General features: G+C 38.8%; 2 protein-coding genes across 3 annotated transcripts; one reads left to right on the top strand and one right to left on the bottom strand.

Moving 5' to 3' along the window:
- The first annotated feature begins 4,375 nt into the window (after positions 1 to 4,375).
- Positions 4,376 to 6,958, top strand: LOC125186552 (transcription factor KUA1-like). Its single transcript, XM_048082932.2, has 3 exons — positions 4,376 to 4,825; positions 5,824 to 6,032; positions 6,270 to 6,958. The coding sequence occupies exons 1-3, from the start codon at positions 4,549 to 4,551 to the stop codon at positions 6,765 to 6,767; spliced, it is 984 nt and encodes a 327-aa protein (XP_047938889.1). The 5' UTR covers positions 4,376 to 4,548; the 3' UTR covers positions 6,768 to 6,958.
- A 5,371-nt stretch (positions 6,959 to 12,329) lies between these two features.
- LOC125186554 (ATPase 11, plasma membrane-type-like) lies at positions 12,330 to 16,790 on the bottom strand. Of its 2 annotated transcripts, XM_089058660.1 has the most exons (19): positions 16,731 to 16,790; positions 16,530 to 16,649; positions 16,334 to 16,432; positions 16,102 to 16,239; positions 15,899 to 16,033; positions 15,591 to 15,770; positions 15,070 to 15,513; positions 14,864 to 14,986; positions 14,691 to 14,795; positions 14,472 to 14,616; positions 14,226 to 14,390; positions 13,893 to 14,131; positions 13,771 to 13,803; positions 13,610 to 13,691; positions 13,353 to 13,513; positions 13,215 to 13,247; positions 12,855 to 13,172; positions 12,489 to 12,667; positions 12,330 to 12,423 (listed from the first exon to the last, which is right to left on the bottom strand). In XM_089058660.1, exons 1-19 carry the CDS (start codon positions 16,788 to 16,790, stop codon positions 12,330 to 12,332), a joined length of 2,853 nt encoding a protein of 950 aa, XP_088914786.1. The 2 variants fall into 2 exon arrangements, with proteins under 2 accessions (XP_088914786.1, XP_088914785.1); XM_089058659.1 differs by having other exon boundaries at positions 12,855 to 13,247.
- Between the last annotated feature and the right edge of the window lie 298 nt (positions 16,791 to 17,088).

The following is a 17,088-nucleotide window of genomic DNA, read 5'->3' as shown; positions in this document are numbered from 1 at the left end:
GACTACACTCGAGTGTGTGATGTGACATAAATGTCCGGGGATCAAGCTTCGGATGCGGATGGTTCCAGTCTTATTCGACGACATGGACGCTCTCGATTGGATCCTGAGGGCCAATAAACTCTTCAATGGTCACTCATATGGATCTCGCATTCATTGCTTTATCTGGTCCAATCCTTATGTGGATTTGAATTCCCAGACAACGATATCCTTCACTCTTGTAGGATCAATTTCGCTAATGGATTCATACGATCACACATAACTAGTACAAGAAGCATTTGGTGGCAGGAACATGTTTTTTTTGCAATCTTAGATACAACCTTATTTACCATTGTCCTCCAGAAATCTTGCAAGTCATCTTAGGTATTGGAGGAATATTCCAAGAATGATGGTCTGTCTAGTGACATTGCCACGGCCAAGCTTGAGCCAAAAGACTATGGTGGGATGCACTACACTTCGTGGACTCGATCCCAATCTTGAGGACATGCTTCTTAGCCATTTGTTATTCCATTAACATCTGCATTCCATTCATAATTTTATTCATTGACTCTTATTCAATTTCATCATGTCAAGTAGTATAATCTTAACATACTAACTTATAACTCTGTTTATCTCAAGTTAATTTAATCGTATTCCATATTGGAAATTTTCGAGTTAAATGAGTCATATGAATTTTTTGTGATATTATTAACATTTTTAATCTCTCCTATTTATTTTATTGCCACTAATTTATTATATATTCCATCCCAACTAAACTAATTAGATACCAGTGTACATCTCACTTGACATGAGATAGGCACTTACTATAAATGCAATAAATCTTGTTATTATAAAATTATGATGATAAAAGTTGTAGGTAAGTACCTAGTTGTTAGAAGCTCCTTAAAACAGCCATACACCTTCTTAATCACATGTTTGCATGAGGTTTCTTCGATTGTTTTGGTTAGGGAGGCCACTATATCTTTGTTTCTTTGTTGTCTACTAATGTAACTTACTTAATTTGTGGTGTTTTATACCCCAGCTAAAAAATAAAATAAAATAAAATAAAAATACAATGGCCCCTTGTATTTTGAATGAATCAGTCAAATAATAAAGTTGAACGCTGAATGATGAAAATGTTCATCGAACAATTCATTTTCGGGAAAATATTGTTTTTTATAAATGTAGTAATGATCCAATAATTCTACTGAAAAATTGGCATGACACCAAAATATAATTAAATCAGAGGTGAAAATAAGGAATGTATTAAAGCAGGTGGAACATGGTGGGGCACATCTATCCTTATCTTTATGGATCATCTAATTTTGGTGTAAAAAGTTTGGTAGGAAGCAGTCTTCTCTTCACCAACGCGCTCATAATCATCTTCATGTTCACACATACCATACACGTATTATGAAACCTTTAGTCTCACACGTTAGCTCTCTCTAACGCTCGACCAATTAACACACACGAACCATATATAATTTCATTGATAACATATTTTCTAATCACCCTAAAAAAATGATCAATTATTAATCATGTTTGATTTACATCTAAACACACATACTATATAAAACGGAAATTGTAAAATATTTTAGCTACCATTTTAACTTAAAAAATGGAATGGTCAGAATTCAGAAACGCGCTATTTTAATGCAGAGCAGTAATCCACTATTTACATCTTTTAATTCTTATAATACTATTTAATTAATAATTCAGGTCATATTTTTGGCTTTGAACTAGTAGATTCGGCTGTATAATTAAATACTACTACCAGCTAGCTAGTCATATGATTATAATTATGGATGGATTTAAAATACAAAACAAGATTACGAATTGTTGTAGTTTTATGATATATTAATTGATAACTTTAAGAATAATTTTGAAATATTTTTTCCACCTATTTTTTTGTTAATTTTTTTGAAGTTCGATACATCATAAATTATACGGTGAATACTCGTGTACTAGTATAACTAGGCCTGCTTAACCGGTTCTCTGGTTCTCGGGTACCCGGTACCGGAACCGGAACCGGCCGGGTAATTGAGGAACCGGGAACCGGAAAAACCGGTTTCGGTTTCGGTTCTTATGCTTTCGAAAATTCCGGTTCCGGTTCTACCCGGAACCGACCGGTTCTTACCCGGAACCGAATAATATATATCAATTTTAGAGATTATAAAATTTAAATATAAATTAAAATATTAAACTAAGGATATTTCATTTGTTTTATTATTCTTAAAATATTTTTGATTATCCTATTAGCAAAAGTGATTACTGCCTTTGCAAAACGAAAGTACTATTACTTTTTGTGATCAATCTTCAATCTTTCGCACCATTTGTTGATTCGCTCCTATTATGATAACTCAAAAATAATTGATTTTTAAAAAAAATAACTCATAATTAATTAAGATTTTTTTATTAAAATAATCAAGTTTAAAGTGAATGATTAAATGAATTAATATATCGATTTTTTTCTAAAATCAAAATAGAGTAATTAAGATTTTGGTCTTTTGAATATTATTGCCTTATTAGAATATTAGTTGTATAGTCGTATTTTGTTGTGCATAGATTTTAATTTTTAGTGTTAGATTTTTTAGTAATTTATTAAATTATTGTTTTAGGTATTTAAATATTGGTTGATGCATATTGTTATCTTGTTGATTTGCATTTTTTTTATGTTTATTTGAACTTTTAGGTATTAACTATTTTAGGTATTTATTGAATTATAGTTTTTAGGTATTGGAAAATTGGATGATGAATATTGTTATTTTATTGATTTGTATTTGTTTGAATTTTTCGGTATTAATTGTTATATTTCTAGATGTTGAATTATTTAAAAAAAAAACTACAAATCGGTTCCGGTTCGGAACCGGAACCGACCGGTTCTTACCCGACCGGTTCGGAACCGGAACCGGAACCGGCCGGATCCGATTCCGGTTCTGGTTCCCAAATTTATGAAAATTTGTAACCGGGTACCCGATCAACCGGACCGGATAGAACCGGAACCGGCCGAATAAGCAGGCCTAAGTATAACATTATCAGAGTTCTAAAATTCAATGTTGTTTCTGAAAATTTGGTGTTCTTTCATACGAATTATATGTTTATATTTACATTGTACTAGTATTCTAGGAGTGGCAAATCGTGCGTGTTGTGTCGTTATCGTGTTGACACGATAACGACCCGACACGATAACAACAAACACGAACATGACCTATTAAGAAAACTCCAAACACGAACACGAACACGGCACGCTATCCTCAGACACGAACACGACACGAATCCATTAACGTTACGAACTATTTTGGGTCAACATGACACGATAACAAAACATATATGACACGACACAATAATGACACTATAATAATATTATAATATATTAGTATTATTTCTTAACGTGTAACACGAACACGACACGAAGTTAACGTGTCGTTATCGTGTTGACACGATAAGGATACAGACCCAATAAGCTTTGACACATACCCATTAATTTCGTGCGGATTCGTTTCGCGTTATCGTGTCGTGCCAAAAATTGTTCATTATAGTAGTACTTTAGAATTAAGGAGAAACTAAAATGAAAATATATAAACAATACAAATAAATTGTCATACAATGTGATCTCTATTCCATTTCTACCTTTATTTAATTCCTATCATTAGAAGGAGATCTTCATTTCATTTAATATTTGCCTCTAGAATATTCTTAGTATATATTGAGGGGAGGCCGCATCAAATATCAATTCACATTTGACCAAATGGAGAACACACTAGCATCAAGTTGCAAAAATTTTAAACTGAACCACTAAAAACTGTTTAATGTTAAAAAAATGAATCTTCAATTAATTTGCATAAGCAATAAAAAAAAAATGAAGATTGATTTGGTTTTAAGCAATAAAAAAATTGAAGATTTGGTTTTCTCCGGTGGGCCGATGATATAATCTCGATGTCTCATTTTGACTCTTTTTAACAATATATTATGGCTCTTTATGTGAAATATTAACAAGAATAATAAAGCCACGTCTATAAAGCACGAATTTAAATGATACAAATAATAGGTAATAGAAATAAGCATTATATTTTTATATACTACTACTACTACTACTTATTAAATATATAAACAAAATAAATTAGTGGAATATGAGATTTATTCTATAAAAATTATAAAAAATTAAAATTCAAAATTTCCAAAATAGCGATACTAAGACCAATTCGAAAGTAAAAAAAAAAAAAAAACTATTTCTTACCACTTATCTTATGAGTTCAAAAGGTAAGTATACCTTAAAAAATAATAGATTCTAAATTAAAGAAGCTATAATATCTTTTCAAATCATTTCCATAAGAAAACAACTTTTGTTAAAAGAAATGTAAACATGATAGTACAATATTGTATTCTTTAATTTCCATTTATCTCACTCCATCTCTCTCCTTTGGATCAGACTTTCTCTCTCTATATCTATATCTGTAACCACACAGCGCACAGACCAAACCAGACCAGACCTTCGGTTTAAACATAAAAAAAAAGAAAAAGAAAAACACAAGCCCGATGTTCTCTGGGATCTCGTAATTGTAACAAACGGAAATGACGAGGCGGTGCTCGCATTGCAGCCACAACGGCCACAACTCCCGCACCTGTCCCAATCGAGGCGTCAAGCTTTTCGGCGTCCGATTGACTGATGGCTCCATCCGGAAGAGCGCTAGTATGGGCAACTTGACCCATTACATGGGCGGCGGCGGCGGAAGTGGGAGCGCTGCTCATAACTCCCCCGCTGACACCCCTGACCACCCCTCTCCCGCCGATGGCTACGCTTCTGAAGACTTCGTTGCTGGCTCCTCTTCCAGCCGTGAGCGGAAAAAAGGTTTATTTTATTATTTGCTTATTAGGTTTTGTGGTTGTAATTTGGGGTATGTGTTTGGATCTGATTAATTTTGGTCTAGTGTTGATTTTGGATAAAATTGAATCAGAATTGAACGAGCTTTTACTGTTTTTGGGTTTAGTGTAGAGTGTTGGAGCCTTTAGATAAGGGTCGGTGTAAGATTGAATTTCCGGGTCGGCATGTTATTCAATTTGTGTGCTATTCTGATTCTCTGTGTGATTTTTAGGCTTATTTTGGTTTCTGAATTCAAGTGCTTGAATGATTCGGGAAGAATGTGAAACTAATGTGACTGTTATTTATCATGATCATATGTGATTTTTGCCTCTTATGGAATTTAATTGTACTTGGAAACTTCTTGAAAAAACTGAAATTTGTGTAAATGATAGTATAATCTAAAATCTTGGTTTTTGTGGTGTTCTATTTCTTCTGTTTATGAGAGAACAGAATGATAGCACGAATATCTGAGTTGTCTGATTGTTGGATGGGAAAGCACTCTGTCTCTGCTATACACTGGTCTGGTCCGACTTATTTGTTAAATTTCGATGTCTAAACCATTCCTAAAAATCTGTCTCTACTTTGGGTGTCCATGATGGCGGCTTGAATGCTAATACACAGGGAAAATGATATAAGAACTAAACATGGATCCTGAAAATGATTATATGCAAAATTTGAGCGAAATAACCGAGCCATGTGGAATATATTTGCAATATTCAATGCTTATACTCTAAAGGGGGAGTCGAAGATGTAGGCTGAAGTTTTTGGGGTGGGGTCAGGTTAAGGTTTCAAAGATGTGCTGATACTATGATTGGCTCATACGATATCTTTTGTCCTTGATCAAATTTCAGTTTAGAATACCATTAATACTTGTCATAGCCATTCAAGAAGTTGGTTCCTTTCAATGATTCCAAGATTCTATTTTTTTTTCCTCTCGTTGTTATTATATCTGGTCTTTTCCTTAACTTTGCACTTTTATTTCCTAGGAGTGCCTTGGACAGAAGAGGAACATAGGTTATTTCTGATTGGCTTGCAAAAGCTTGGTAAAGGTGATTGGCGTGGCATTGCACGGAATTATGTGGTCTCTAGAACACCCACTCAGGTTGCTAGCCATGCCCAAAAGTACTTCATCAGACAGAGTAATGTGTCAAGGAGGAAGAGACGCTCAAGCCTATTCGATATTGTTGCCGACGAAGTAAGCCTCCTTATTTCTCAACGCTACGTATATCTTTACACATTTAGTAGGCCCTTAATGACTCTTAGCTATATGCAAAACATGATGTATGCTTATGGAACAGACGGCTCCAGTTATCCACTTTTTTCTTGGAAAAAGGTTATCGATCTGATTATAGGCAGATGATAGATATAGACCATGTTAAGCTCTGTAAAACGCCATCCATATTATTCAAATGTTGAATTTCTTCTTCTGCAGTCCGCCGATACTACTGTTATGTCGAGAGATTTTTTCCCTGTGAATCATTCTCAAGCCGAGACACAAAGCAGCGTTCCAGCAGCTCCTACTGCTGTGGATGAAGACTGTGAATCCATGGGATCTGCAAACTCCAACGACGGGGACACTGCTCTGACAAACCCGGAGGGCTCTCAATATCCTTACCCTGTCATGTATCCTGCTTATGTCGCTCCTCTCTTCCCGTTGCCCGTCCAGTTTTGGCCTGGATACAATACAGAGCCCGCCATAGCAGAAACCCATGAAGTGGTGAAGCCAACTGCTGTGCATTCGAAGAGCCCTATTAATGTGGACGAGCTCGTTGGTATGTCAAATCTAAGCTTAGGGGAATCCATCGGGGATGGCGGGCCGTCAGCCCTCTCCCTAAAACTCGTCGAGGGCTCTGCGAGACCTTCTGCGTTTCAGGCTAACCCGGCTTCCGGCACTTCAGACATGAGTCACAATCCGATTCATGCCGTCTAGAATGCAGGAAAGAACATGTTGGTTGTGTCGTTGTTAATAGAAGATGATAGTGTTTAGAGTGGGTTTTGTTAAGTTATAATTTTCTGTTAGGTTGTCATAATAAGTGTGTTTTAGGAAGGATTAACTCAACCTCAGCTTAACTCTGTAGACGCCAGAAAACTTGTTTTTCAAATTATTTGAATCTTTCACAATTAATGTGCATACTTATGTGATGTGTACATATTTCTCAATGATCAAACACTACTTGTATTGATCTCACGAGTGGTTTTCATTGTTTGACTGTTTGTAAAAGTATCATCAACCATTTCATATGGATTATGGAATATAAAAAAAATATACATTATTAAAACCTATTATTACACGATAAATTTGGTACTGTTTTCGTCCCATAAAAATAAAGATATTTAGAGCGATATGAGTTTTAATGCATAATTGGTAAAATAAGAGAGAGATGAAAAAAAATAATTGGAATTTGATTAATGGAGAGTGGGGATAGAGTATTACACAACTATAATTTGTCATAACATGATTAAAACTTAATCACAATATAAATTTTAATAATAAAATTAAAGTGTAACACTTTTTTAAATAATAAAAATAATACTCCCTCCGTATTATAGTAATAGAGTCATTTTGCTATTTTGGTATGTTCCATAGTAATAGAGTCATTTTCCTTTTTAGTAAGAGTGAATTACATTTTTAGGTTCTATACTTTCAGCGACGAACATTTGCGGTACCTATACTTGCAAAATATCATTTGCGGTACCAAGACTATACCACTTTCTCATTTCAGGTGTTTTTTCACTTTTTGACCAAATTTTCGGACAAAATCACCCCTAAAGGCCTAAAGGGCATTTTTGTACATTATACTACAAAAGTAGGCGCCATTTTCTCACAGTGAAATGTGTGTATGTCATTTCAAATACCTGCTTCCTCTATTTCCTTTATCCTCCATCTTTCTTCCTCTTTATAAATATGGAGTATTATATTTCTTCTTTTCTTTTTCCTAATTTTTCTCTCTTCTTCTTTATAAACTTCCCACTCTCATATTCCTATAAATCCTATGTCTTCTATTAGAGCATCCGCAATGGTGCTTAGGCCAGCAATAGGCCAGCCATTCTCTCCCCTGCCACGTCAGCAACACTAAAAAATTCACCTGCCACATCAGATTTAGGCCAGCCATGGGCCAGCCGCAATAAAAATAATTCAAAATATACTACATTTACGGAATTAAAATTCCGATTAAAATACGGAATTAAATTTACGAGACATATACGGGAAAAATAATCCATTCCATTAAAAAAAAGTACAAAGATTTTAAAAAAAAAGTACATGATTTTTTTTTTAAAAAAAGGGCTTCCACACACGAGCCCCGCCGCTCTCTACTCCTCATCGCCGCCGCCGTCGCCGTCGCCGCCGCCGCTGCCGCCACCCGTGGTATCTGAGCCCACGTCGGAACTCGCTAGCTTTGCCCTCGCGATCTCCAAATCAACACGCATGCTCTCGAGCATCTCGTGAAGAAACATCTTCTCCGTGGGGTCAGTGGCGGCCTTCCACTCTTGGAAGACCTTGTACATCTGATCCCGCATATGGTTACGCGAATGGAGAGTGTACTCGAGTGGGGCGGGTGGGAGGGTGGAGGACTGGACCTCGCGGGGTGATAGGGGGGATCCGCCACTCGCAGCCCGCTGCGCCCGCTTCTGTCCAACCGGGCGGGGGCGACCAGTAAATGAAGGAGGGGATGGAAACTCCTCAGCATCCGGGGGGACGTCGTGGGATCCGCCGCTGCTGCCGCTGTAGTCGCCGCTATAGTTCAGTCGCTGCTTCTTCGGCCACCCAGCATCGCACCCCGCCCGGAACTTCTCGGAATCCTTCAGCAACAAGAAGCACTCCCAGAAGGTGAACTCCTTATACTTTCCCTCCAAGGGGAACTGACTCGCGGCTATCCTCCGGGCGTCGTCCTCATTCTGCCCACTAGTGAGCTGACGGAGGGCGTTGGCGTACAAATTCGCAAAACGGCCCACCGCGGCCCTGGTGCGCTCCCACCCCTTTCGGACCTCCTCGTTGCTGAAGTCCTTCCCGTGCGGGCAGTGCCTCCTATAGGCAGCTCTGATCTTCGACCACATGTTGACGACCCGCTGGTTGTTCGCAACCAGCGGATCGTCGCACACCTCCAACCACCCCCTGGCCACCCCGGCGTACTCATCCTCCGTCCACTTCCTCCGGCCAGGGGTGTGGTCAACAGCGGGCTGCGATGACTCACCGACCGCCTTGGCCTTCCCCCTCGTCTTCTTCTTCGGCGCGGCCCGCCTCGCCGGAACGGGAGTATCCGGATCCTCGAGATCGATCCCCATATCATGCAATGACAGAAGGTCATCGCCAGTGAACTGCGTCTCCACTGGGGTCGACGTGTGAGACGAAGTCGTCAAAAAATCAAGCGAGGGCCGATATACCGTGTCCCCTCCCGGTGACCCCTGAACCCCCCTGCATCCCGGGATGCATACCGTGCTGCATCCCGGGATGCATACCGTGCTGCATCCCCCCCGGCACCCCGCCCTGCCACATCATCCCCATCATCTGCTGCAGCATCATCTGCTGCTGCATCTGGGGCATACCCCCCACCCGGGCGCTGACTGCCCGCCACTCCCCTGCCCGCCACCCGTCATCCCCCACGGCATACCCCCCTGCGCCCCCCCGGCGCACCGGCCATCATCCCCATCATCTGATTCCAAGGGATGTTAAACCCCGGGCCCATCTGCCCCCATCCAGATCCCACAGGTACCGTGGGAGTCTGAGATCCACTCGTCGCTGGACTGGACTCGTTGTTGTGATCCATCGCTCGATGATGCTCTTGTACAGAAAGTTAGAGAGAGAGAAAACTCGTTAAAACAAGTGGTGCAAATGAAAATGAAATGAAAATCGCGTTTATATAGGTTTTTTTTTTTTAACAAAAAAAAAAAAAAAAACAAAAATGGGCGCTGGCCGATCGGGCCGCCACAATGGCGGCTAGCCGATCGGCCAGCGCCGAGCGATCAGCCAGCCCACGCCGAAGCGCTAGCCGATTTCGCTCTCGCCGACTGCAATGGTTCGGCTAGCCGATCGGCCAGCGCGACGAATCGGCTAGCCGGTCGCTAGCCGACCATTGCGACCATTGCGGATGCTCTTGTGTCTACAAATTATTCAAATCAAGGGAATGGGTGCGTGTGGCTGATAGACAAAAAATTGCAATATAATACTTGTAAGATAACACAATATCTTAAAGTAAAAAAAATCAGTGTAGATTACTGAATTTAAAAAGCTCAAAATTAAAAGTGCACCAAGTTGATTACAGAATTCACAAAGGTCAAAATAACATCTGATACTAAGAATTAAGATAGATAACATCATAGCAAATTATCCAATATCACCAAAGTTGATTACTGAATCCAAAAGCTTCTCCACTTTTCACGCCAAATCACATACCAACATATATGCCTGACTAAAATATGGTAATTCAAATTTTTGGGAGTAATTCACTATTTTAGTAAAACTCAACGCATTTTTCCACGCCTACTTTTTTTTCTCTTCATCTCTCCACCTTTTTCATTTTTCACTTTATTCTCCATTTACTTAACTCACCTAACACAATTTTTCTTAATCTCCGTGCCGAAAAGAAATGCATCCATTACTATGGAACTAGGGGTGAGCAAAAAAATCGAAAACCGAATATCCGAACCGAACTAAACCGAAATTTTGAAATTCGGTACGATTTTTTCGGTTTTTTGGTTCGATTTAAAAATAAAAAAATTTCGTTTTTTCGGTTCGGTTCGGTTTAGGCAAAAAAAACACCGAAAAACCGTATTGAATTTTAAATATATTATTATATATTTTTATTCTATCAATTTAGTATATTATCATATATATAATATATATTCTTTTAATATATTTTTATATAATACATATTATATGTATATTCTATTAATTTTATATTATACTTCCTCCGTCCCGGATAATTCGTCTCAGTTTTCCATTTCGGTCCGTCCCACATAATTTGTCTCATTTCACTTTTACCATTTTTGGTAGTGGACCTCATATTCCACTAACTCATTCCTACTCACATTTTATTATAAAACTAATATATAAAGGTAGGACCCACATTCCACTAACTTTTTCAACCCATTTTTCATTACAATTCTTAAAACCTGTGCCCGGTCAAAGTGACCCGAATTATCCGAGACGGAGGGAGTATATATTTATATTCTATTAGTATATATAAAATAAAATAAATTATGGAGTATATATTAATATATACTATTTCTTTTTCATTTTTCTATTTTTTTAAAATTTTGGTTTTTGTCGGTTTGGTTCGGTTTTTTAAGTTCGATTTTCGGTTTTTCGGTTCGATTTCAATTTTAGCCTAAATTTGGTTTTTCGGGTTCGGTTCGATTTGAGCGAAAAACCGAACCAAAACCCGAATGCACACCCCTATATGGAACGGAAGGAGTACTACTTTTCTTAAGGGGTAACCCGAATATATCTCGAAATCTTTGAATTCTTATTGGATCGACCTGATAAGGATCCAAACCCACTAAAACTTGACCCAAACCTAATAATTTCATGTATATGTTTTGTTTCATCGAAAATTACCGGCCCTAATGCAATGCTATGCCTATCTCTATATATCTCCACAATATTAGTATTATGTCACTATTATCTACAAACAAAAGAGAAGAATAATGTAGCTTTAATAGATATGGTTCAAGTAAAAAAAAATAGACGTGGACTAATTTCATTGCGTTCAGCTTTAAAATAGATGCAATCCATTTTCCACCTTTTGGCAAATTGCCAAATTTGAGTAGGCTAGGACGCTAGGTACTAGATTGGATTTATCCGATAATATGACTTTATCATAAAGTTTCGATGCCCATTTTTTTTACTTTTATTAAGTCATAATCTTTATCTCATAGTGCATTAGTGCATTGTTCAATTAAAAAGATTAAACACTTTATTGGATTTTCGAATAATTAATTTTGTTTCATTATATTATAATGTAATTTTTCAATATATGAGATTCATGTAGTATAATAGAGTTACCAGATAATAATTATGTTTGCTTCGAATGAAAGAGCAAATTTCCGCAACAGTGTTATTACAAATGTTTTGATGGCCTATCTATCTTCACGTGACATATAAATGTCTAAAAATTTTTATTTATGATTTTAGAGAAATTTGTGATTTATGCTGGCCAATCATATTGATTTTCAAAATATATGGCAATTTTGTGGGTATCAAATTGCAAGTAACATAAATATCGTCCACAAAATTATTTGCACAAACAATGAAGGGGAGATTGCAACAACATGTGACCAAAGTAACTAGCTAGCACTGTTAATTCATATCCAGAGTCAATATCTCTTCTACTCTTGGCCAATTTGGTGTTCCAATACTTAACTTCAAGCAAAATACAATGAAAAGTTTATAAATGGATAAAAATACATATGCATACAGTCTTATTAATTTGACCCTTTCTGTGGATGGATGAATGTATTACACTAACAATGCTTTAAGGGGAGATATATATGATCAGACAGTGTAGTGCGGATTGACATCAATGTCTAACCCCCTCAATTTGGCAAAGGACTCTACCTTCCCTTTCAATGTGTGCAGCTCCCTCAACCTATATATAAGTAATCATGTAAGTATTTCAGTTTTGGGAAACATTTTGTGTACATTTAGACTGACCTTGCAACTTCAGCGCGTCTCTTCGCTTCCTCGGCCATGATGTTCATCTCCCTCGAGGCGTTTTTCTCGCTGAACATTTTGGTTTCTGCGGATTGCAGACCGTGTATGGTTCTCTGTTCTGCTGCCCACGCTGCTTCTCGTGCTTCCTTTCCGAAATCCCTTTGGGAGTTGAAGGCAGTCTGAAACCATAAATATAAATATTTTTCATTTTTGAACTCACTACTAGCTAGGGATGTGTTCAGTTGCTAACTGCTAACTAATATTTTGAATTCATCTATATATATTATAGATGTCAACACGAAGCCATTTGTACGGCTTCGTGTTGACATAGTTAGCAGTTAGTATGTCGATATAAGTAGAACAAACCCTTTGGTTAAGCAGAAGATTCCATGCTCTCCCACTGAGAGCATATCTGACTCCAAATTTGATAGGATCAAGCAGCAAGTATGACAGGATGTTATACAACCAGATCACACCACACCATCCCCACCCTATTCTCTTTATCCCGAACATGCCACACGTCACCTCTGCGGATAATAAGGTTGCGACCAGTTGTGCAATGATGAACGCCGCCACAAGGAGGAGACCGGGCCTCTCTGTGTAGGACCACCCTCTCGACCGAGTCACAAATATCAAAGCCTGGCTGATGGTGCTCACTTGAAGATACACAGCAGATGATAACTTCTCTTTCACTTCTTTTGAGCTTTCGTCTATTAGTTCGCCAACGTGTTTGCTGAAATCTTCCACATGGAAATGTTTCTGATCAAAATAATTAGCACGGCATAGTTAGATCAATCGTTTACGCATGCATGCTTTTATATTCAATAGAAATTGTTGCACAATGCAAGAGGCGTCTTTAATTACCGCAAAAAAGTCAGTCTCGTAGGCTAAGTAGAAGAATATAACAGTCATAAGAGCAAGGTAAGCTCCTAGAACAATCCCGGTCGCGAAAATTTCACTCAGTTTCCAACAATCTGGCATTGGAGATGGCCTAACTCTGTCTTTTGATATTGTCATAATAGTACCTAAAATGAAGAAAAAAGTATAGAAACAAATATAACATGAACACAAGCACGAACATGAACATGTGGATAGAAAGCAATACGGGTACACATTGTTACCATCATTAAGAATTGCAATGACAAGAACCATAAAGGGTGGGAAATCGAACTTCCAAAATGCCGTGAGCAACATGAATCCCATCTGTGTGAGTGAGTACTAATCAGCATCCACATTTATAACATGCATTCATATTGTTAAATAGGAGTGTTTATAAGCTTACCACTATACGAATTGTGATGGACACAGCATATATCTGCCAAACAAAAAAAAAGGGATCAAAATCATTGAACTTGCAAATTAGGAAGAATTAGCAAAGAAGTGTTAGTTGAGTTTAATGGTAACTGTGTAGTTCTTCATCCTCTGGAAGATTGCTCGGCTCGTTAAGACAGCGCTGATAATGACGCTCAGACCTGGCTCAGTGAGGACTATGTCTGAGGCGCTGCGAGCAGCATCAGTGGAATCTGCAACCGCGATTCCTATGTCTGCAATCTTCAGCGCTGGCGCGTCGTTCACTCCATCCCCTGTCATCCCACATATGTGCTTCCTGGTTTGCAAGATCTTCACAATCTCGTACTTGTGTTCTGCAGCCATGAATGTTTGCTAAAATCATACTGGCAAAGCGTTGTTCAGTTGGTAAGACGCTAGTTGATCTTTCTCAAGTAATAGTATGATTACCTGGAAAGACGCCAGCGAAGCCATCAGCTTTCTCGATAAGCTCCTCCACGGGCAGAGCAGCAGCCGATGAGTCCTTGTGGTCTCCAAGCAACGACGAGGAAGGATACATGTTGGTGCCCATTCCAAGCCTCCGTCCGGTCTCCTTTGCAATTGCTAGCTGATCACCTAATCCAGATCAACATTTAAACTTCTTCTAATGTATCATATCCTGAATGTTCAAATAAAGTAGTATTTTCAATAACGAACCGGTTATCATTTTAACACTAACTCCAAGATCAAGAGCTTTTCTGATAGTCTCTGCACTGTCGTGACGAGGCGGATCAAATAGAGGAAGAAGACCAAGGAATTCCCACGGACCGCCCGTGCTTTCTTTCGTTCCTTCTGGGACTTCCTGAAACGTATGATTTTACGTTCGTAAATGAGGTAGTACTACTATTTTATACTTGTAATGTATAGAAAAGTAACCTGGCGAGCAACAGCAAGCGATCGGAGACCTCTCTCAGCAAATTTATCAATGATAGAGTGCACTTTGTTTGCAATTTCTGATCTGTTATACGCGAGGTTAAGAATCTGCACGCATGAATGTTTTCGGGTTAGTAATATCGTACGTAAATAAATGGCTGAATTGGACTTATTACCTGCTCTGGAGCACCTTTGCTGACTCTGTGCATTTTTCCATCACTGTCTAAGTAGGTGAGTGCAGTCCTCTTGTCGGTTGGGTTGAAGGGGAGGAAGTGAATTTCCGTTATCCCAGCCCTCGCCTTCGGTTGAAGAAACAGGCATGAGTCGAAGCCACATTTATCGGATTGGGACGGATAAAGTATAGTACATTATATAAGGTTACCTCTTTGGGATCATCTAACATGGAAACAATGGCACAGTCAATCGCGTCTTGATTCTCCAACCGGGAAGCTCTTGCAGCCATCAAGACGACCATATCTTTGTCAACGTCTTTGGCAAAAACCTCAACGATGCTTTTGTCGACGCTAAGTTTGTTGAGAGTTAGAGTGCCGGTTTTGTCACTGCAGAGGACATCCATCCCGGCCATTTCCTCAATCGCTGTCATTCTCTTGGTGATGGCGCCCTGCTGCGAAAGGCGGTGGGAGCCAATAGCCATGGTGACAGACAGAACTGTGGGCATCGCGATGGGGATTCCACCGATCAACAGCACAAGAAGGTTCTCTACCGCGTCCCGGAATTTCCTATGCTGGCATGCGAGCACGATCACTTCAAACACCATGCCGGTCGCGATAGAGCAGATGCAGAAGTTTCCGATTGATGTCAACACCTGATGGACATTGGAAAACATTTATTGGCGAACGGACTAAAAAGAGACATAATGAGACATGATGTAAAGTAGAAAACCTGCTGAAAATGTCCAACATGTGTGGTGTTTTCGACAAGATGAGCCGCCTTTCCGAAGAAAGTATGGACTCCGGTGGCAATCACAACTGCTTCAATCTCACCTTGCTTGCAGGTCGAGCCCGAGTACACCCCATCACCGGGATGCTTCGTCACCGGCAGTGACTCTCCTGTTAAAGCCGACTGAAACATACACAACATTGCTTCCTTCATTTCTCCACTTCATAACACAACTCATCAAATTTGGATCATAGAATTAAAAGAATTAAGATTTTGAAAGTGTAACTTGCAAGAACATAAAAGAGACTAGCCTGATCAATCTTTAAAGGATCTCCTTGGAGTAATCTTGCATCCGCAGGAATTATATCCCCGAGTTTTATGCTAATAATATCTCCCGGAACTAAAACTGCTGCATCTTCCTCATTCCATTTCCCGTCGCGTAAAACCTTCACAGAGAGAGATGAAAATTGAAAACCAAATACTGAAAATTACAAAACACAAGCTTTTAAGTCACCTTTGCTTTTGGAGCCAACCGCGCCATAAGAGCTGCAGCTGCATTTCCAGCGTTATTCTCCTCGATAAAACTTATCGTTGAATTCACTATAAGAAGACCCATAATCCCAACGAAATCGCTATAATCAACGTTATTTTTCTGCAACACAAACACTTTCATTAGGCACATATATGAACATAGGAGTAATTAATTTCATTTCCTTTTAAATTAAATATCATGTTCTTCACTTTACCTTTCCATGAGGAACAGCAATAGCAATAATAGCTGCTGCTTCCATCACCCAAGAAAGAGGATTCCACATGAACCCCAAAAACTTCAGTATTTTGTTCTCCTTCATTTATCACACCAAACACAAGAGATTAGCTAGCTAGTAGTAAGCCAAAATATCGAATTCTACTATCCATACATCGAATAACATATGTTAATACCTTTTTCTCTTCGAGTTTATTGTGACCGAACACTTGAAGCCGCCTCTCCACCTCATCCGAGCTGAGACCCTCTTCTGTGCATTTCAGTTTATCAAGAACTTCTTCGATAGGGATATTCTCCTGAGAGACGACACATACTTACGAATCATATACATGTAACAATCATATGTAAATAATCCAGAAATATAAATTTATAACTACCAGATCAATAGTTTCATTGTTGATGGCCTCTAAAGCTGCAGTGGTTTTGTCCATCTCCATTGCAACAAGCTAGAGACGGCAGTAGGCTTCTTTTGTAGTTGGAGAAGAGAAAGAATGAAAGAATGTATATATATATATAGCATAGTTGGTGTAAACAAGAGAGTGAATGCGAAGACAGAAGAGTCGGGGTTGGCAGCAAACAGTAAGAGCCAAAGGAGGAGTGGACGAGGAGAGGAGCGGCGCCTCCCCTCTGAACTTCCGCCAACAAAGCATGCATAAATGCCTATTTTATTTTATTTTATTTTATCAACAAGAATCATACCAAGTTGTGATACTGTGATCAGTTTTATGTATACAA

The sequence above is a fragment of the Salvia hispanica genome, chromosome 5 (assembly GCF_029641045.1).
Source record: "Salvia hispanica isolate PSC_SH4W2 chromosome 5, Shi_PSC_v1, whole genome shotgun sequence".
Classification (NCBI taxonomy): domain Eukaryota; kingdom Viridiplantae; phylum Streptophyta; class Magnoliopsida; order Lamiales; family Lamiaceae; genus Salvia; species Salvia hispanica.
The sequence above is the reverse complement of the archived record's forward strand: the minus strand, read 5'-3'. Positions and strand labels throughout refer to the sequence as shown.